This window comes from Tursiops truncatus, chromosome 10, assembly GCF_011762595.2.
Source record: "Tursiops truncatus isolate mTurTru1 chromosome 10, mTurTru1.mat.Y, whole genome shotgun sequence".
In the NCBI taxonomy this organism is placed as follows: domain Eukaryota; kingdom Metazoa; phylum Chordata; class Mammalia; order Artiodactyla; family Delphinidae; genus Tursiops; species Tursiops truncatus.
The window spans coordinates 100,230,935-100,251,480 of NC_047043.1; the positions used below are offsets into that span (position 1 = coordinate 100,230,935).

At 53.5% G+C, this 20,546-nt stretch overlaps 1 protein-coding gene across 1 annotated transcript in view; it reads left to right on the forward strand.

Moving 5' to 3' along the window:
* NUP210 (nucleoporin 210) overlaps positions 1-5,758 on the forward strand; it is a 99,182-nt gene extending 93,424 nt beyond the window's left edge. Inside the window, exons 36-40 of the mRNA XM_033865512.2 lie at positions 1,182-1,432; positions 2,524-2,740; positions 2,950-3,045; positions 3,127-3,210; positions 4,392-5,758. Coding sequence (XP_033721403.1) covers positions 1,182-1,432; positions 2,524-2,740; positions 2,950-3,045; positions 3,127-3,210; positions 4,392-4,492 — 749 coding nt within the window. The 3' untranslated portion in view covers positions 4,493-5,758. The remainder of the gene's footprint in view (positions 1-1,181; positions 1,433-2,523; positions 2,741-2,949; positions 3,046-3,126; positions 3,211-4,391) is intronic.
* Positions 5,759-20,546: the final 14,788 nt, after the last annotated feature.

The following is a 20,546-nucleotide window of genomic DNA, read 5'->3' on the forward strand; positions in this document are numbered from 1 at the left end:
TAACCAGAGCCGTGGAACTGGCAGCCGGCACCACGGGCTGGAGCGGCGTGCTGGCCGAGTGGAGTGATCTGAGTGTCACCAGGTCACTCTAAGAGGAGGGCCACCCCTCACCGGATGCCGTGAGTGCTCAGGACAGGCCCTGGGATGAGCGTGCACAGTGCCCAGCTCGTGCACATGCCGAGACGCTGAGTCCTGTGCTCGTGCAACGAGACTGTCAGTGTTGTCGTGAGAGGGGCTGGGGATGACCATTTGACATGTTGCTGAGTTCTTTCTAAGAACCTGCTGCCACCGGCCTGCAGCTCCCAGGGGCCAGGCGAGGCCCTCCTCTCCCTGGTTCGCTCTGCGTCTCTGTCCCTCTGGCAGCAGCGCAAAAGCATCCTCAGCAGCCCGGCTGCCGTGTGGGATACAGGCGGTGTATCCTGAGGGCACACTGTGTGCAAGACCTGAGCTTGGGGCTTAGCACAGAGTAGGCACTTGGTGGTCCCGGGCCCCGTGGATTCACCAGCACAGCCCCGCAAGGGGTGCGATGTTACCCCCACTTGACAAGGGGAACAGAGTCAGCAAGGAAGCGACTCACCTGGGGGCTCCTGGCTGGTGGTGGGGAGAGAGGAGGAATGGAAGGGACTCACCTAGAGGCCTGGCTGGTGGGAGCACAGGAGGGACCCCAGCCCAGGTGTTCTGATTCCTGGATCTGGAGCTTTCCAAGGCACCACTCAACAGTGTTCATTCAGCTCTTCTACCCACTGTGGGTCAGGCATGGACCCTGAATAGTCCCAACCGGGCCTCCACAGAACTTCCTGCCGCACCTGGGGCGTCAGCAGTACTGGGGCTCAGCCCCACTCACGTACGGCCAGGGTTGGGTCGTGGTATCCGTTCACCATTCCCTCACCCCTGTTCTGAGCCAGACTGGCTGGGCCCTGAAATGCAGAGCTGGAGCAGGCATTCCTGCCCCGGGGGGATCCATGAACAGAGGATTCTGAGACACAGAGGGGGAGAGCTGGTCACACAATGGGTGTCCAAAGGGAGGGGGGCACTGAAGAGGGACTTCCCAGGAGGCCCCTGGAGGAGGGCATGCCTCACCCGGGCTTTGCAGGGTGGGTAGGAGTCCTCCAGGGAGCAGGGTTAGCATCAGGGCCTAGGTGGAGAGGAGATGAGGTGGAATAACGCCCTCGTCTCCACAGGCCGGTACCTCTGCTCGGTGACTATGCTCAGGCTTACGGACAAGCAGCTGAAGCACCTGAGCCTGAAGAGGACAGCACTGCTGGTCACTCCCTCTCTCCCAGGCAGCCACTTCTCCGGAGAGCAGGTTGGGGCCGAGGTGCCCTTCAGCCCAGGGCTTTACACTGACCAGGCTGAAATCCTTTTGAGCAACCACTACACCAGCTCCGAGGTCAAGGTCTTTGGTGCCATGGAAGTTCTGGAGAACCTGGAGGTGAGTGGTGACCAGGCAGGAGCCAAGGCCTCAGAGGGACCAAGAGGCACGGAGGACCAGCTGGAGTGTGGCAATCCTGGACCACCTCTCTTTAAAATTAAAAGTTGTAAGGGAGTTCCCCGGTGGTCCGGTGGTCAGGACTCCGCACTTTCACTGCTGAGGGCACGCGTTCAGTCCCTGGTCAGGGAACTGAGGTCCTGCAAGCTGCATGGCGCAAAATTAAAAAACTAAAAGGTTTTAAAAATTAAGTCCCTTGACCCTTTTCCCCACAGCACTGCTGCTGCCTGTCGGCCCGTAGAATCGTGTGAATGGTCGTGATTGCCCCCGGTCTTCCCCGGCTGGAAGTGACCTATGGGGGGAAGCACTGAGTGCAGGGCCCGCCTGACACATGGCATCTGCTCAGCGAACGTGTCACGTGTCCATGAATGAATTCAGGGCAGGAGGGCCCGCTGACGAGGGGCAGGAAGAAAAGCTCTAACCTCTGACCTATCACTGATCCACTGATGCCGCACACCTGGGGACGATGGTGTCCCCATCTCTGGGCCTGGGTTTCCCCCTCCGTTGAGTGGCGGTGCAGGACACCGGTCCTGCGGCCCGGCAGGCCGGGAGGAGGTCGGGGTGATGTGCGAAGGGCTCGCTGGTGTCTCCGCCGGCTCCTTCTCTGGTCTCGCTGCGGCAAACGTAGCTGAATGTCCTCACGGTGACACAGGCATGAAGTCGCTATTGGTGGTGGAGCTCCTGCTGGGCCCCAGGCTGGGCTGCTGGCCACGGGCCATGGACAGAGCTCCTGGCTGCTCCCTTGGGAAGCTGGAGTTTGGTGATCGCTCACGCAGTGCAGCATTTTTTTTAAGGAGCTCTTGATTAGAATTCCATGACATTGATTTGTCCTTTCCCTAAAAATGCCCCAGCATAGACAGCGTGCTCCCCTGAGTTTGCGGATTGCATGCCTGTCAGAAGTGCCCAGGCCTCCTCACCTGCCTGGGAAGCGGGAACTGGTAGGGTCCCCGCCATCGGCCCAGGGGCCCAGGAGGGCAGCTCACGTGTGTCAGGCAGACGTGGGGTGTGCCCCTCAGCCCTGACGTCTCTCCCAGGTGAAGTCAGGGTCCCCGGCCGTGCTGGCCTTCGTGAAGGAGAAGTCTCTGGGGCTGCCCAGCTTCGTCACCTACACAGTCGGCATCTCGGACCCCACGGCCGGCAGCCAGGGGCCTCTGTCCACCACCCTGACCTTCTCCAGCCCCACCACTAACCAGGCCATCACCATCCCCGTCACCGTGGCCTTCGTGATGGATCGCCGGGGACCTGGTGCTCGTGAGTTACGGGACGGGACGCCTGCTGGGAGGGACCTGGCAGAAGGGACGGGCAGAGTGGTCCAGGTGGGAGTGGAACCGGGAGTCTGAAGGCTGCAGGAGCAGAAATGCAGAATATGTCTCTCACCCGGGGCCCCTCACCCTCTGAGCACGCACACGACGTGAGGGCCTCCGCACACGGTTCGGTAACTCTCTTTCCTTGGACCACAGACGGCGCCGGCCTCTTCCAGCACATCCTAGACTCCTACCAGGTCATGTTCTTCACGCTGTTTGCCCTGCTGGCCGCGACTGCGGTCACGATCATAGGTGAGGCGGGCGTGCCGTGTCCCCACCCCCCGATTGCTCCCCCATCCTCACCCCCACTCTAACCACCCGTGCGTCTCGCAGCCTACCACGCGGTCTGCACACCCCGGGAGCCCAGCACACCACCGGCCCTCTCCCCGCGAGCCAGCCCTCGGCACAGCCCGCACTGTGAGTAGCCACCCCGAGGAGCGGGCGGCGGGGGAGGATCCCCAGGTCTCAGAAGGCCTGGCCCTGGGCATGAGCTGCAGCTGGGCTGTGAGGCCCAGAGGGCAGGCCTGCGAGCTGGTGGGGGAACGGGAGCTGGCGGATGCGGGTCCCGGAGGGGCTGGGGCCAGGGAGCCCTGTCTCTGCGGGTGGGCGTGTGGGGCCGGAGTCCCACCCGCTGGGGCTACCGCGAAGGGCTCTCAGCTGGGGCTGGACGGGCTGACTCAGAGGTGAGGGTTCTGGAGGGTCCCGACGAAGTGTTTCTCGGATGGAGAAGAATCACTGGACTCATTCCTGTTAGTGGTGCCCCTGCCTCTGGTGGTCCTGAAGCCCTGGTGACCCTGCACAACCCCAGGGTCTCCTCTCTCTGTGAGTGGTGTCCCCTGAGGCTGTGCAGTACCCCACCTGCACAGCTGTCCGTGGCATCCCTGTGTCTCCGGATTCCCATTCAAGGGTTCTCTCCCCTCCACAAGGAATCCTTGAGGGGCTGTCTACTGACCTATGGGGCCATGGCCTGGCTTCAAGGGCTCCGTGAGTTTTTTGAAAGAGGACACCACTGTGTATATAGGTTGGTGTTCCTGGGGTAACAAGATCCTACATGCATCCTGGACCCCTAGAATCACAGCCTTCTCTCAGGCCTGCGACCCCAGGGAAAACCGTGGACTGCTCAGTAGCTCGCTTCCCCACGTCAACTCCGATTCATCTTCCAGCTGTGCTTGCAGTGGGCGCTCGCCTTGCTAACTGCGTCCCCCAGCACACCCCTCCCCGGTTTGTTGGAGCCACGCCGGGGGCTTCGCGTTGCCTCCTGGGCACTCCAGACCCTTCGCACACGTGGGAGTCTGTTTGTGCAGCTTTCTCTGCCCAGATGGACGGGCCCGCTCCCCGTGTGTCCTGTGCATGGGACGTGGCCGTGGGATCCTGGGACCTGGCAGGCCGTGCGCGCCAGGAGGTCAGGGTCACGGTCCAGGCCGCTGCGTGCGCAGCTCAGCAGGCCCCTGTGGGCCTCGTGCGCTGGCCCGGGAGCCGGGGGCGTAGCTAGGCCGCAGCCCCTCGGAGCCGTTGTCTGGCGTAGGCCCTGCGGGGTGTGAGGAACGTAGAGGTCTCCCTTTGGCTCCTTGCTCACCGGGGCTCTCTTCCCACCCTAGATGTTCCTGCCTCATCGCCAACGCCTTTCAACGCGCTGCCTCCTGCTCGCAGAGCCAGCCCTCCCTCGGGGCTGTGGAGCCGGGTGTACCCCTCCCACTAGTCAGGAGGGCCAGGACCCCCGTGCCTCCACCCCCCCAGGGCCGGGCCTGCTGGGTCCAGCCTGGAGCAAGCCCGGCCGCCGCCGCCGCCCCTCTTCCTGTAACTGTAGTTTAGGCCATGCGCACGAGCTTGTTCTTATAAGTAGGAGTTTAAGTTTGTTGTCTGGGGGTTTTTGTGTTGTTGTCTTGTTCTACTGAGAGTCTTGCAAAGGCAAAGACCTTGGCTCATTCCTCAGCCTGGTTGTCTGGGGTTTCGGGACGATGGACACTTCGGCTTTTAGTTTCTTGGTCTCTAAAATCGCTCCCTTCTCAGGACCTGGAGCCAGTGGGAGTCTGTGGAGAAGGGGTCTGTAGATGCTGCGATAGCAGTGGTCTCAGGGAAAGGACTTTTTTTTTTTTTTTTTTTTTTTTTTCTGAAAGGACTTTTTATTGGATTTTTTACTTGTGTGGGTTCTTCTCTCTCTGGAAACTGGACTTTTCCCCTCGTCGGGCTGCTGCTGGGAAATGATTGCAGTGAACAGACACGAGTGACAGGGGCCGCCCCGTCCCTGCACAAGGAGCCTCAGGACCGGGGCCAGGGCGCCCGGCTCAGCCTCGGGGGCGCCCGAGACTCCGGGGAGCTGGGAGCTGGGCCTCCTGCCCGCCTCGGGCCACTATGAGTGGATGGCCATCCTTTGTGGTGCTTTGCTTCCCGAGCGGTGTACTTGGACTCGGCCCCAGGGGGCCCGGCTCATCCTCCCTGTCCTGGCTTCGCTATCAGCACAGGGACTTCGGAATCGGAACTGGGAAATGTCCTTGGCCTGGAGACAGGGACTCTCCTTGTGTTCCACTGTTCCACCCACGCACAGACCCATGTTCTCTGTCCCTCCCTCTGTACAAAGCACCTCGCGGATCTGAGCCTCTGCCGCCCCTCGGGACGGCCTCCCTCCGGGCAGCTCCCAGGACGGGCCGGGGAGGGGGCGACTCGGAAAACGCCCTCCTTCCCAGCCCTCGTCCACACAGCAGCTGAGACCTCCAGGACGCGGCCCCTCCTGAGGCCGGGGTGCCGTGCCGCCCCCAGGAAGGCCCGGAGCCTGGCAGGCGTGGACCCCGAGCTGCACACGTGAATCCGCCTCAGCCCTTTGGGACTGGGCCATGCGATTTATTTTTTTAAAGCTGGAGACAGGAAGAATTGTGCCTTGCATATTACTTGAGCTCAAACTGGCAACTTGGATGTAAATAGGTGCGTTTCTACTTGGTTTATTTAATAAAGCTCTATAATTTCTTAAGATGAGCGTGATTATTGCCGGAATCACATGCGTCCTGCCCAGAAGTGACCCAGGCCTGGTGACATTGCTTGCCGTTGTGTGCATTTGGGGAGCAGGTCTGTGTCCTGCCAGCCTCTCTTCTCTAGCTGGGCAGCCCAGCCTCCCTCCCACCCCTGAGGGACCGGCAGGCACCAGGGCGGGGTGCCGTAGTGTCTGCCCGCAGCTGCCTGCTCAAGGCCCCCGGACAGGCCTTCCCTGTCGGAGGACGTGGCAGCCCTGCCCACACATCACTGGGGTCACCTAGACGGCCTCTCGGCTCCCCTCCCTCTCCAGCCGTCCCCTTCTCTCTGCAGCTCTGGCTCCACCACCCCACCCCTGAGACCATCTCCCCTGGTCACAGCCGGACACCGGCCCCGTTAGTTAACTGGCCCTGCCTTGCTGGCAGCCCCTCCTCTGTGTCCCCCGGCCCCTCACCCTGTGCCCCTCAGGGTTGGCCCTCCCAGCCCCAGGCCCTGGCTGCGGCCTTCACGGGGCACTTGTGTGGGGTCATCCTGAGTGCCCCGTGGGGCAGGGCCTGGCATCACGTGTCACAGGGGTGGGAACGGAGGCTTAGAGACAGGTAGCCACCCAAGGTCGCAGGCCACCCAGAGGTGCTGCTGGTGGAGACCAGCTGTCCCGGACATCACTTGCCGGCCTCCTCGGAGTCTGAGCCCCTGACGCGGAGCTGGGCAAAGAGCAGCTGGAATTTCAATGCAAAATTTGCATTTCGCAGCCCCTCGTGCTGCTAGAAGACAACATGTGACTACGTTTGGGGCCAGAACAGAGCGGCTGTGTCCCAGGCAGCTGGTGAAACGGTGCCCTGAAGGGACGGGTGCCCTGTTCACCTCCCGTCCCATCAATGCCGGCTCAGCAGACCCGGTGGGGCTCTGCCTGGCAAGGACGGTCGGGCCACCAGAGTCGCTGGGCTGTCGTCGTGTCCAGCCTGCACCCCAACACGAGACGGCGTCCCCTGACGCCCAGGCATGCGAGCAAGAGTTTTGGGCTCTCTTCTCCACAGACGTCACCGTCATCTTAAAGCATGTGTTGCTAGAAACAACCAGACCCGGCCAGAGGCGAGGGCGTTCACAAAACCCAGGGACGTGCTTCAGCTTTCTGTTCCCAAACTAACCCAGCAACTTTCACTCTCCAAAGGCTGCCAAACGATGCCTTTAGCACCATTTAGCGCTAAAATTATAGTATTGCGTATAGATTTTTTTTCCTCCAGAATTCCTAAGTTTGGCCAGAAAATAACTCTGTGTGTCTCTCTCTGTCTCCCCTTGTTTTTCTGTGTGTGTGTTGGTGTGGGGGGCATACTGGAAATGTTACATCTCGAGGTCTGAAATACCACCTATGAGACAGCCCGGAACCTGGGCATCCAGGTGGGTGGGAAAGGCATGGAGTTTAGAGATGAGGTGGCCAGGGGTGCAGGCCCCCTGTCTGGGGCTAGAGCGGAATTGTGTGCCCTCCCTGCGCTGCAGTGTTCCCCTGTCTGCATCTGGCCTGCCTGCCACCCCAAGTGGCTCCGGGGGAAGAGGTGGTAGGTGGGCTGCATGCTCATCCCAGCCCTCAGCCTCCCAGTGCCTCCCCCAGAGGCTGATTGCATTCCCCCCATGGAGGGGGTGCCATGGTCGCGTGACTTGCTTTGGCCAATGGAAAGTGGGTGGAAGTGACCGCATGTCAGTTCAGAGCCTGTGCTTAAAGAGGCCTCACCAGTTTCTGCTCACCCTCCTTGTCCTTCTGCAGTCGACAGAATAACAAGGAAACCCAGGTAGCTGCTGGCCCCAGAGGAGGAGAGACATCTAAGAGGGACCCGAGACAAATCTGCCCATCCCAGACCAACTGACCTGCAGACTCGTGACCTTGAGAGTAAATGATGAGAGTTACAAACCACTGACTTTGGGGACAGTTTGTTAGGCAGTGTTGTTGCAGCAGTAGGTGACTGATACAAAGCGTGGCATGGATTCCCTTCTGGCTGAGCCCTTCAGGGTAGGTTTCTGCCACTTGTCACAGAGTCTGATTGACATGGTTGCAGCCTCGTGGCCCCTTACCTTCAGTCTGTTTTCTCCTGGTCCCTGCCCAGGGCTGCCCCTTTGGCCCGTCCCACTGGACAGGGCTTTCCAGTGGCCCTGGCAGAGGCTGGAAGGGCACCTGGTGCTCAGAGCCTGGGCCAAGCACTCAGGCAGGCACCTCAGAGGCCCCGTTTTCCTCCCTCTTGGGAGGGGCCCAGTCAACCTCACCCTTGGGCTGCTGCTCTCATCCTGTTGTCACCCCAGTGGGCTGGGTGAGACACGTCCTGCTCATGGTGACAACCCGGAGCAAGAGGGCAGGAGGGAACACACAGCCCCCCAGGGGCTGGGCCGGGACGGGCCTGCTAGCCTGTGCTCTCCAGTCCCTTGAACAAAACCAGTCACGAGTCTGAATCTAGAATCAAGGCTCAGGAATAGTCTACCTTGGCTGGGAGGAGCTGCAAAGCCACAGATGTGAACGGAGGGGTCAAGAGTCAAGGTCATTAAATAAATAAATAAATAAATTTAACAAGAGAGTCAAGGTCATTAAATAAATAAATTTATTTAGCAAAAGAGTCAAGGTCATTAACACAAAGCAGTCATGGGTTGTCTTTTTTCTTATTGTTCAACTCTCTCATCATACATCATACAGACGGGAAAATTGAGGCCCAGAGACAGGAAGGAACTAGCAGGGGCCACCCCTGAGTAGCACATCAGGCCCCGGCCCTGAAGGTCAAGGTCGTCCCCCACCACCACCCCCGCCTCCCCAGAGCAGTGACACAGGTCATGAGGACGCATTAGTCAATGGCGTGGGCCTTTCACCCTATGATTAATTCTCAAGGATCCTGTCTAGATCCACAATTTCAACATCACATAAAGTGAGCAATCTCAGAGAGAGAGAGAAAGGAAGAAAACAAAGCCGGGAACCGTGCGTTTGGTGATTGTCTATTATTTTGTTTTATGTTGTATGTAATTAGCACATTAACTTCCGTGGAAGATTTCATTAGCAGACTCATCAGGTGACCACTTTTTCACGTGGGGAGTATTTACTGACGGCAAATAAAGACAATTTATAAGAACCAGGAAAGTGGAATCCCATTTTCCCATTGCTCCACAGCTGCAAGGTGTAATGGCTCCAGGGCAGTGGCGGCTCCCTCTCTGGGTCCTTCTCCACAGAGGGGTACATCAGGAGGCCAAGGGCAGCAGCCCAGAGCCTGGTGGACAAGACCCAGGCACCGGGTAGATCTCCTGCCTGTGCCACTAACCAGCCAGGGGGACCTTGGCCTTGAGTACTTCCTGTCACCTCTCTGAGCCTCAGTTTCCCCGTCTGCAGAGTGGTAATTATCACACTACCTCCTCCGTAGGTGTGCCATGTGGACTGAATGAGCTCCTGTACTGAAATCCCCAGCATGGTGGTGAGCAAACGTTTGGTGCTCAGTCAATAGGAACTTTTCTGCCTTCTTCTCCCTGGTGATTAGGCACAGTTGTCCTCACTCTCTTGGGGGCCATGACACATTCCCCAGGAGTCCCTGTCACTGCTCACCCGGCCAACTGAAGCAAATCAACCATCAGGTCCAGGCTCACAAACGTGGATGATGGGCCAGGCAGGCGGCCCCCGAATGCAAGGGGCTGGGGGTGGACGCTGGCGACCTGAGCACATGGCCTCACCCACTGACCTCCAGCTGCCAGGTGGGGACAAAGCCCAGTGGGGCCCATTCTTCTAGTTTTCTAGAGACTCCAAAAATCCTTTGGGGGGCAGTAAAACCTTCCACCTTATAAATAATGGTAATAAAATTAAAGTTTAAAAAATATTTAAAAAAAAAAAGCTTGTGTGGGCCGAAGAAACCTACCCTCAGGCCACCAGTTTTCAATCTCTGAATTTCTTCATAACTGGTAAAATTCTGGTTCGTGTGTTTCCCCAATCCCTTCCTGTGGCCCTGGCAGACATTACTAATCGCTCCCAGCACTCTTTCCTGCTCAAGCAGGACTCTGCCTCAGATTCCCTACAATCCAGCATCCCGGCAGCCACAGCCAGTCAGCTGGTGTTGACAGAGGAGAGGAGTCCCATCGTCCTCCTTAATCTACTCCAAGCCCCTCATTTTAGAGGCAGGAAGGGACTAGTTTTAGCTCACCTCTAACCAAAGATGTGAAGGCATCATCCTTTCTCTGGCAACCGGACACAGAGGGAGTGGCTAAAAGATGCTGTGTATGTTAGAATATATCTTTTTTTTTTTCCTTCAGAAGAATTGATTTGGGACTGAAGCATCTTAAAGTGCAGAAGAAGTAGGCAAATGTTGCAGCCCCAGCTACCTGCCCCTACTGCCCACAGGGTCCAGGGGTCCAGGGTGAGGAGATTGATGGGCAGAGGTAGGAAGTTTAAGTGTATAACTAATCAGTTTGTTAAGTTTTCAGGAACCATTGAAATGACATTCACCATCCATGTGGGGAGGGGAATGGGCGCTCATGGTCTAAATCAAAGGAAAATGATCAAGGGCTGTTTCTTGGGCACCCCAGTTGGAGACAGATTCGTGTCGGCTGTCAAGTCGGTAATTTTGTTCCCTACGCCAGGAAGGTTGAGATGCTGTTACCACCTCCAGGGGCTGTTGGCAGCCTTTATCAACGCCCTGCTTCCCAAGGAGCTGGCAGGGCAGAAGGCAGTGATGAGTCAGATGGGCCTTCTCTGTGGAGGGGCAGAGAGACAGACAAGGCTCAGAGCACCTTCTACAGGTGGGGAAAGGGACCTTGGTGGTTTGGAGGGTTGGAAGAGGCTCCAGGGAGGAGGTGAGTCAGAACCAGGGTGGGAACAATGTGTGTCTAGGCGGAGGGGCCAGTTTGAGGCTAAGGTCAGACACTTCTAGTCTCCTGTGGGGAGGAACAGATAGTGGCCTGGGTTCCAATCCTCACCATCTGGGATAGAGTTATGGCATGTTGTTCTGGGTATAAAAAGCTCTTGGCTCCCAAGCTAGGGGATGTGGGGAAATACTGATTTGGGGTGACTGGGGTCAGTATATTCAAACCAGGTTTCCTGTCCACCCCCACCCCCCACCCCACCCCTGGTCCTGTAACATTCCCCAGGGGCACATGTGACTGGGTTGAGATGTTCTGAGTTCAGGACATCCAGAGAGGAGACGTCAGCAAAGTTAATTCTTCCCAGTCTAACTGGACTTTCTTTTAGGTTTCTCACTTTTCGACCTACATTAAAACCCATTTTCAGTAAAATTTCACATAATTTCAGATTCGGAGTAGGTTATTTAATTTGATAATTAAAACCTATTTTATCAAGTCCTGTCATAAAATATTCTGATTATGGTTAATCCTCATTGTATTTCATCCTGTAAATTGTTTCATATGTTCTACTTCCTACTGATAAAAGTATACAACAGGTGTCAACTTAGAAAGGGTGGTGGGGGATAGAGTTTTTCCCAAATTCTATGAGGGAGCACACGAAAAGCTGTGAAACTTCCCCCGTAGCCAATGGGGAGCCATGGAGGGTGCCAGAGCAGGAGTGTGCCATGGCCAGAGACCGGCTCAGAGGGTCACTCTAGCAGTAGGTGTCTGTGTGAGTGGAATCCCTTCAGGGCAGCCAATGGGATGACTGCTCATCCAAGGCCTGCTGACGGGCTCTATTTGGGGAAAACACGTGCACTCACCTCACCTCTGCCCCTTGGTCCTTTCACCAGGCTCCCCCAGGCTTCTGCTTCCGGCCCTGACTGTCCAGCCGGTCCCCTCCCCTCTCTGGGTCTCAGCTTCCCCTCGGTTCTGATCAGGTGCCCCAGCTCCAAAAGACTGCGGGTCCAGGAAGGGAGCAGACCCAACACCCGGCCCCACCTACCCGCCTACCCGCCCGCTGGATCCACAGCCTCAGGGAGCACAGCTGCCGCCACCGGGGGCTGCCCTGCTCTTGGCAGGAGAGAGGCTAAACCTCAGAGGCCACAGCTGAGTGGGGCAGGGCGGCCCGATTTAACCAGCATGCCGCTGTGAGGCTCTGAAGGGCAGGACACTCAGGCCCCACTTTCCTGACTGATTCGGAACATCTGAGCCTCATGGGCTCCTCCCACCCCAGGTCCGCTGGGGCCTTGGGTATGCTCCCATCAGCCCCTGGGCCGGTCTGCCCTTCTGTTTGTCTCTTCTCCCTTCTCCCCCTGCCTGGCTCCCCCCTCAGGGCAGAAGTCTCACCTCTTCTGCAATTTCTCTTCTTCCTCTTCGCGTCCTGCACCCCTCCCCTCCCCCTCCTCCTTTCACTCCCCCCTCCGACTCCCTCTTCTAACACCCTACAGCCACGCTACTCAAACTCTGGTCCTCCTCGGATCAACAGTGTGGGCGCCACCCGGGAGCCTGTTAGAAATGCAGACTCTCAGGCCCCGCCCCAGACCTGCTGGATCAGGACCTGCATTTCAGCAAGACCCCCAGGTGACTTGTGTGCACTTTTCTAATTACAGAGTAATCTGAGTTAATTGAAGTAGAAAATATAGACAAGAAAAGAAACATCACCTGTAGCCCCTCTGCTGATTGCCAGCTCCGTTTTCAAGTTGCTGTTCTTTCTTCCCAAGATTTTTTTCTTAATTTTTATTTTATATTGGAATATAGTTGATTTACAATGTTGTATAAGTTTCAGGTGTACAGCAAAGTGATTCAGTTATACATATCTATTCTTTTTCAGATTCTTTTCCCATATAGGTTATTGCAGAATGTTGAGAAGAGTTCCCTGTGCTATACAGCAGGTCCTTGTTGGTATTCTATTTTATATATAGTAGTGTGTGTATGTTGATCCCAACCTCCTAATTTATCCCTCCCTCCCCATACTCCCCCTTTGGTAACCACAAGTTTGCTTTCTAACCCTGTGAGTCTGTTTCTGTTTTGTAAGTAAGTTCATTTGTCTCATTTTTTTTAGATTCCACAGAAGTGATATCATATGATATCTGTCTTTCTCTATCTGACTTACTTCACTTAGTATGGTGATTTCTAGATCCACCCATGTTGCTGCACATGGCATTATGTGCTTTTCTCTGGGTGGGTTGTAAGAGTTGTTGAGCCAAAATCCCAACTGGGATTTAATTTCTGGAAGCCCCTCCCTGAACCAGCCGCCCTGACTGTGGCCATCTCTGTCCCAGTGGAGTCCACTCCAGTCGGCCTGGCATAGCCAGGGATGGGGACCAAAGTCCTGCTGAGGACAGAAATGACAAAAGCAGTTGAGGTTCCCTGCTGATGGGAGGGATGGTCCTCGCAATCGTGAACTTCACTCACCCTCTAAGCCCAGCCTGCACTGGCTGCAGGGCCCCAGGAGGCTTCCGACCCCTCCCTGCACTCCCGGACCTCATGTCCCATGCGGAGACAGCCCAGGCTTAGACCAGGGCCAGAGCAGGAGCAGTCCTGAGGGAGCTCGGAGGAGGCCTAGCCAAGTGTAGGGGAGGGGATGGTCAGGGAGGGCTGCCTGGAAGAGGGGACACTTGCTCAGGCACCTTGGTGGAATAGTAACAGCTTTTTCTGGTGGACAAGAGAAAGAGGGAAGGGTTCCCAAGAAAGGGGAACAGCACTTGCAAAGATGACCAGGGAGAGGACAAGGAGGTGTGTGTGTGTGTGTGTGTGTGTGTGTGTGTGTGTGCTGGGCGGGCAGTGGCAGTAGCAGGGAAGTGTGTAGCAGAGGTCAGGAGAATGTTGAGGTTATGTGTCTGGGGCAGGGTTTCTGCAGGCCTGTTGTAAACACTTAAGCAAGTGAAGTTAAGGGCTGGACCAGGCCACTGTTTTCTATGTGCAGGCTCTGGAGCCAGGAGGCCTGGGTTCAAATTCTGACTCTGCTTCTCATGTGCTGTGTGACAGTGAGTTAGTTGATGAACCTCTCTGTGCCTCAGTTTCCTTACCTGGGAAATGGAGGCAATGATGGTGCTTCCATCATTTGGGCTGATGTGAGATTAAATGAGTTAATTAATGGAAAGTACTGGGAAGAGCTCTCGGCATATAAAGGGCCAGCCAGAGACCAAGGATGGGTAGTCCATTGCTCCGATCCTCAACTTCCTCAGATGCACTGTGGGCAGTGTGAAACCTCTCCTGCAGGGGCGTTCGTAAATATTCAGCCACATCCAATAGACATGCATGTGCCTGGCCTTCTGCCTGGCAGGCTTGGCTTCTCTCATGGAGTTGGCACTGTAGTGGGGGACACGGAAAAAGTATAAATAGATAACCCGGTTGCGGAGATAGTGCTAAGTGCCATGAGAAGCAAGATGGTAGGAGAGAGGATGATGGCATGGTGGAGGGGACCCTGAATCAGTTTGGTGGTCGGGGAAGACTTTTCTGCGGTGATATTTGAGTTGAGATCTCAGAGCCAAGGAATCAAGAAAGATGGGGCAGGAGGAGCATGCCAGGCCAAAGGAACAGCGTATGCAAAGGCCCTGAGGTGGGAGTGCTTTGGGTCTGACTGTGGAACAGCACGGGGGCAATGTGGCTGGAGAAGGGTGGCCAGGTTTTAGCAAATAAAAATAATAGGGCACCCAATTAAATGTCTGCAATTAGAATTTCAGGTAAACAGCAGAGGATTTTTTAGTTTATGTATGTCCCAAATGATGCATGGGACATACTTATGCTAAAAAAAATCATGTGTTGTTTATCTGAAATTCCAGTTTAGCTGGGAACCTCTATTGTATCTGGCAATCCTAGGCTGGAGGGGGGATGTTGGGGGAGATGAGTCAGCAAGCAGGCGGGGCTTGGCCGACCTGGGGAGGTGGCTGGATGTCATTCTCAGGGTCATGGTTAACAGGGCCGTGGCCTCCAGCTTCCATCCTGCTCCAGGTGCTAAATGGGTCGGCGTTTTAGCTTAATGGGGGAAGTGTCTGTCAGGGACCCCCGAACAAGTGGTTCAAGCCACCCACGTCATGGAGAATTCTCCAAAAGATGACTCATCCCAAGTAACAGACAAGAGAGCTGGGGCTGCATCGCGCTCCAGGGAGGTGAAAACCTCCCTCACAGGAATGACAGGGAGGGGAGGCGGTCGAGGTAGTAGGGAGTGATGTTAAAATTAGAACAATCCTGTTCTCCTAATCAGAGATGCAGCCAGTGCCCCACGAATCTGTAATGGGCTTCCTTGCAGACTTCTGGAAGGGGGAGGCCAGGGTCAGCTGTGTAAATATTCATGGGGAGCCGGGAGAGGGTCCAGGGGGATGCAGGCCTGCCCCCTCCCCGCAGAGGCCCAGCGGGAGGTCTGGGTGCCTATCCTGCCCTGTGGCTAACTGGGTGAATTGTGACGTCAGGCCTGCCCTGCTCCCTCTGAGCCTGGGGGGACGGATGGAGAATCAAGTTCAGGACAGGATCCCAGAGGGAGAATCAGGGCCCCTCACTTGGCCTTTGCTGGCCCCGCAGACTCAGTGCTTGCTGAAAGAAAGAAAGAATGAATGAATGAACGAATGAGGGCTCTTTGGCAGCCCCCTCCTTTTCCTGGCAGGGCTATTTTAAGCCTTCTGCTAGGACCTTTGTGGGCACATCCACACCGTGTCACGGCAGACAGATTAAAAAGCACCCACATGCCTCATTAAATAGAATTTATATATAACTATATGGCGCTGAGTCAAGATGCAATTGACTAGTTGACTGATGTTCTGTTCTGTGGACATTTAATTAAACATTTATTCATTTTGACGTGTCAGTGTGTCTTTTTCCTCCCTCCTCTACCCCATCTCAAACATATTCCTGGGCCCCTGACAGGCTCCTGGCTGCCGAAGCTCTGCCCCAGCGGCTAAAGGGGCGGCCTTGTCTCAGGGCCGCAGGCGCCCCGTCTGTAAAAGGGCAAGGTTGGATGAGGTGACCCCCACTAGGCATGCTCCTCCCATGAGGAGGACTGTTAGAGCCCCCCATCCCCGTTCCTACAGAGACCGCGGAGTGATAATAACTGCAGCCTCTCAGAGGGACGTTGAATTCCACAGCCTCCAACATCAGCAGATGTTCTTATCCCCATTTTACAGATGAAAAGGCAGAGGCTGGGACGTTAGGACAACACATCTGGGGCCCTGGTACACCTGAGACAAAGTCCCCAAGGCTGTTTGAGGAGATGTGGGCCAAAGAGCATTAAACATCATGGGGTGACAGGGCAGAGAGGGCATTTCCCTTCAATCCTGATTGTAGGAGGGAGAAGCACTTGGCCACCTGCTGATGGGTCTTCAACACCCCTCCAGCACTTGCTAATCGAGAAAGAACAGGCCTCACACTCACAGTGTAAAATGACAGCAATTTCCAGCTAGAAATTAACAGGAGCACTGAGGCGAGAGGCAGGCAAGGCTTCCCCGGCAGTTACGTGGAGGCCCCAGCCGGTCAGGAGCTCCTGGGTGGGCTGCATGCTTAGCCTGAAGAAGCTGGTTACCCAGCTCCTCGCCTCCTACCCGCTTCAGATGAGCCCCAATGGAGACATGGGAAGAATGGTCAGACTCCTTAACTGAAGCCATTCTAGCAGATATGGTGTGTGTATTTTCTTTCTTTGAATAGCTTCAGTGAGATATAATTAACATACTACACAATTCTCCCTTTAAAAGTGTACGATTCAATGATTTTCAGTACATTCACAGTGTTTTACAGTCAATTTCAGAACATTTTCATTACCCCATAAAGAAATCTTCACCTACCTACTACTCACCCACCCCCGGCCCTAGGCTACCACCAATCTACTTTCTGTCTCTATAGACTTGCCTATTCTGTACATTTCATGTAAATGGAATCCTACAATATGTGGTCTTTTGTGACTGATTTATTCCGCTTAGCACGTTTTCAAGTTTCATCCATATTGTGGCAGGTGTCAGCATTTTATTCTTTTTTATTACCAAAGAATATTCATTGCGTGCATAGACCACATTGTATCTATCTATTGATCAACTGATGGACATTGGGTTGTTTCCTCTTGTTAGCTCTTATAAATAATGCTCTTACGACATTTGTGTACAAGTTTTTGTGAGGCTGTATGTTTTCAATTCTCTTGGCTATATACCTAGGGCTGGAATTTCTGGGTCATATGGTATAAATGCTTAAATGTTTGAGGTACTGCCAGACTATTTTCCAAAGCAGCTGCACCACTTTAGGTTCCCACCAGCAATGTATGAGTGTCCCATTTGTCTACATCCTTGCCAACACTTATTATTTTCTGTATTTTTAGCTAACCTAGTGGGTGTAAAGTGGTATCTCATTTTGGTTTTGATTTGTATTTCCCTGATCACTAATGGTGTCAAGCATCTTTTCATGTACTTATTATATTTTTTTGAGAAATGTCTATACAGATCCTTTGCCCATTTTACATTGGGTTGTCATTTTTAATTATTGAGTTGTAAAAGTTCTTTATGTATTCTAGAAACAAGGATCTCATCAAATGTATGATTCAGAAAAATTTTCTCCTGTTCTGAGGGTTGTCATTTCAGTTTCTTGATTGATGTCCTTTGAAGCACAAAAATTTTTCGTTTCAACAGTGTCCTGTTTATCTCGTTTTTCTTTTGTTCCTTACGATTTTGGTTTCATGTGTAAATCATTGTGATTTTGACTTGCATTTCCCTAATGACTAATGATGTTGAGCATCTTTTTGTGTGCTTATTTGCCATTTATATATCTTCTTTGGTAAAATGTCTGTTCAAATCTTTTGCCCATTTTTAATTGGGTTGTTTGTCTTGTTATTATTAAGTCATAAGAGTTCTTTATATAGTCTATACACAAGTTCTTTGTTGAATGTACATATTGCAAATATTTGCTCCCATACTGTGGCTTGTCTTTTCTTTTTCTTTCCTTTTTTTTTTTTGCGGTACGCGGGCCTCTCACTGTTGTGGCCTCTCCCGTTGCAGAGCACAGGCTCCGGACGCGCAGGCTCAGCGGCCATGGCTCACGGGCCCAGCCGCTCCGCGGCATGTGGGATCTTCCTGGACTGGGGCACGAAACTGTGTCCCCCGCATCGGCAGGCGACTCTCAACCACTGCGCCACCAGGGAAGCCCATCTTTTTCTTAACAGTGACATTTGAAAAGCAAGGTTTTTTTTATTGTTGTGATGAAGTCCAGTTTATTGATGTTTTTTTCTTTCAGAGTTCGTGCTTTTGGTGTCATACTTAAGAAATCTTTGCCAAACTCAAGGCCATTAAGATTTTCTCCTGTGGTTTTTTTCCCTAGAAGTTTTATGTATTTAGCTCTCACATTTAGGTATACACTGTATTCCAAGTTAATTTTTGTACATGCCGACAGGTATGAGTTTTCATTCTTTCACATTGTGCCAGCAACATTTGTTGAAAGACTATGCTTTCCCCCATTAGGCTGCCTTGGCATCTTTGTTAAAATCAATGGACCACGTACGTGTGGGTCTATTTCTGCACTCTATTCTATTGACCTTTTTGTGTAGCTTTACACCAGGACCACTTGCTTTGATTACTCCTGCTTTATAATAAGTCTTGAAATCATGTAGTGTGAGCCCTCCAACTTTGTTCTTCTTTTGGCAATTTGAGCGGGGCAGCTTTTGTTAGATGGGACTTCCCGGCATTAAATACCAGGCCCCTGCCCATTGAATACCACACTGTCCCCAGTCATTGTGATGATCAAATATGGCCCCCACCATATTTCCAAAAGTCCTGACTGGATGCAGTACCCCCCCTCACACACAAGAGAATCTCTTCCTCAAAGGAACGAGAATCAGATTAGTATCAGCAGCACTAGATGATAGAGGAAAATGGTGCAAACCCTTCCAGGTTCTGAGGAAATTGATTTTTAACCTGGAATTCTATACCCAGCAAAACTGTCAGTTGAGTGTAAGGGCAAAATAAATCATTTCAGACACACAAGGACTCAAAGACCTTCCTCCGGGCCGTCTCTGGGAGAATTGCTAGAGGGTGTACACAGCAAAATAGAAAATGAATCCAAGAAAGAGAATACATAAGATCCAAGAGAGCATGGACCCATTCCAGAAGAGTAATGCCAGGAAATTGCCGATGACAGCTGCATAGCAGGCCAAGGAAGCGCCAAACCAAATTACAACAGTGAGTCAGAGAGCTCTCAGAGGAAGGTTTTTAAGGAGAAAAATGAATATTCTTCAACAAATGGTGATATTAAAAAGATAGATGGTCTTACTGAGCAGCTGAATGTGGATAATAATAGTAAAAATTAATAGATGATCATAATATGCCTCCCCTTCCCCTCTCTCCTCCTCCAAATTTTTGTTACCTTTATTTTCTTTAGAGTACGTAGTTACATCTTTTTTCCTGCAGTGCAATGTAAACTCCTTGGCCTTGTATTCATGTAATGATAATACTGGAAAAGCCTATTACTGTTTTTTCAGGTTTAAAATCTCTCTCCATACAAAGCACGGAGATTTTCACTAGAGTTGCTGGACAGCATAGAAATCCCATAAATCATCACAAGGTCCAAGTAGTGGGTGACACAGTCAGGAGAGGAGGGGAAAGGAGGTTCGGTGCAGGAGGCTTGCTGGCGGAGCTCTCAGGACCAGCACAGCGTGGGCGTGAAGGAGCACTGCTGGGCAGGGGGAGGGCTGGCCTGGGTCTGATCCCAGCAGAGGCCTCAGAGGGTCCTATCAGGGGCTCTGGAGCTGGGATGACCCTGAATGGTTGCCCAAGTTTGGACAGGGCACCAAGCTCTTGTACCCGTGCATGCACCAGTCACTGTCTGGCCTCAGGGAAGTGGGGACATAACCTTGGGTGAGGCAGATTCCATGGGCACAGGGCAATTTCCCAAGAGGGACGTGGCTGTGAGCCGTTAGATGCCAACATGTCTGGCTGGTGGGGGATGAGAGCCTCGTCCTGAAATGGGGGTCCGGTTGGCCACCACAATGTCCATTGCACAGTTCTCCTTTGTTGTACCCTGTGGGAATTAAGATGAGAGGCAGTGTCTAGACTGGACAGCCTGCATGTGTTTTCACTGCTTCGTGTTGCAGGTGTGTTAAAGCACCCTGGATTACCCCTCCTTGTCCACTTCTGCCACCTTGCCCATCAATGCTCTTATGTCATGGGCTTACGTGGGGAGACTGTAAGGGACATCTGGGTGGCTGAGAGTCCAGAGTCTAGTCTTTCATTCGGGGGGTGGTGTCAATCAGCTCACTGCATCTGGGGGCTTGGGGGAGAGGCAGCGTGGAGATGGAAATGTGAGGTCAGCTTCAACCCGGAACTGCTGGAAGCGGGTTGCAGGGTGAGGGTGGGGGACAGGCAAATGGGGTTGGGGTGGGGGGAGGGGGAAGCTACTCCTCCCCCCAATCATCTTCTCCCCCCACAATCTTCACTCACATGCCCCAGGATTTAGATCTGAATTTCCTTCATTCCTAAACTGGCAGAGACCCCATGTGTGACCCCAGGGTCAGGTCTCCCAAATAAGTCAAGAGAAGCCGAGGCCATATCCCTTTTGGGAAGTCTCCTGTTGTCTTTATAAAATGAGGAAATATTAAAACAGGATTGCAAAGATTTTGGTATATTTTCAATGTATAAACTGAAATGATAAACACAGTTGACACACACAAGCAGGATGTAATATAATTGTGCCCTTCACAAAATAATAACAGGATTTATAAAAATAATATTAATTTCTAGAACATCACAAGTAGCCTAGTGAAAGTGCTTGGTGAATTTGAGGACCTCTGAATAGCCCCACTGCCATTCTCTCCCTCTCCATAGGCCATGCCCAGGGGCCACCCAAGGAGGCCTTAGGGCCCTGGAGGGTCCAGAGTCTCTCCATGCAGGGCTTATCCTCTCCTGGAGATAAAGGGGTATCAACAAACATAGGTATAGGATACTAAGTTTCATCAAAGCCAGTGTGATGCC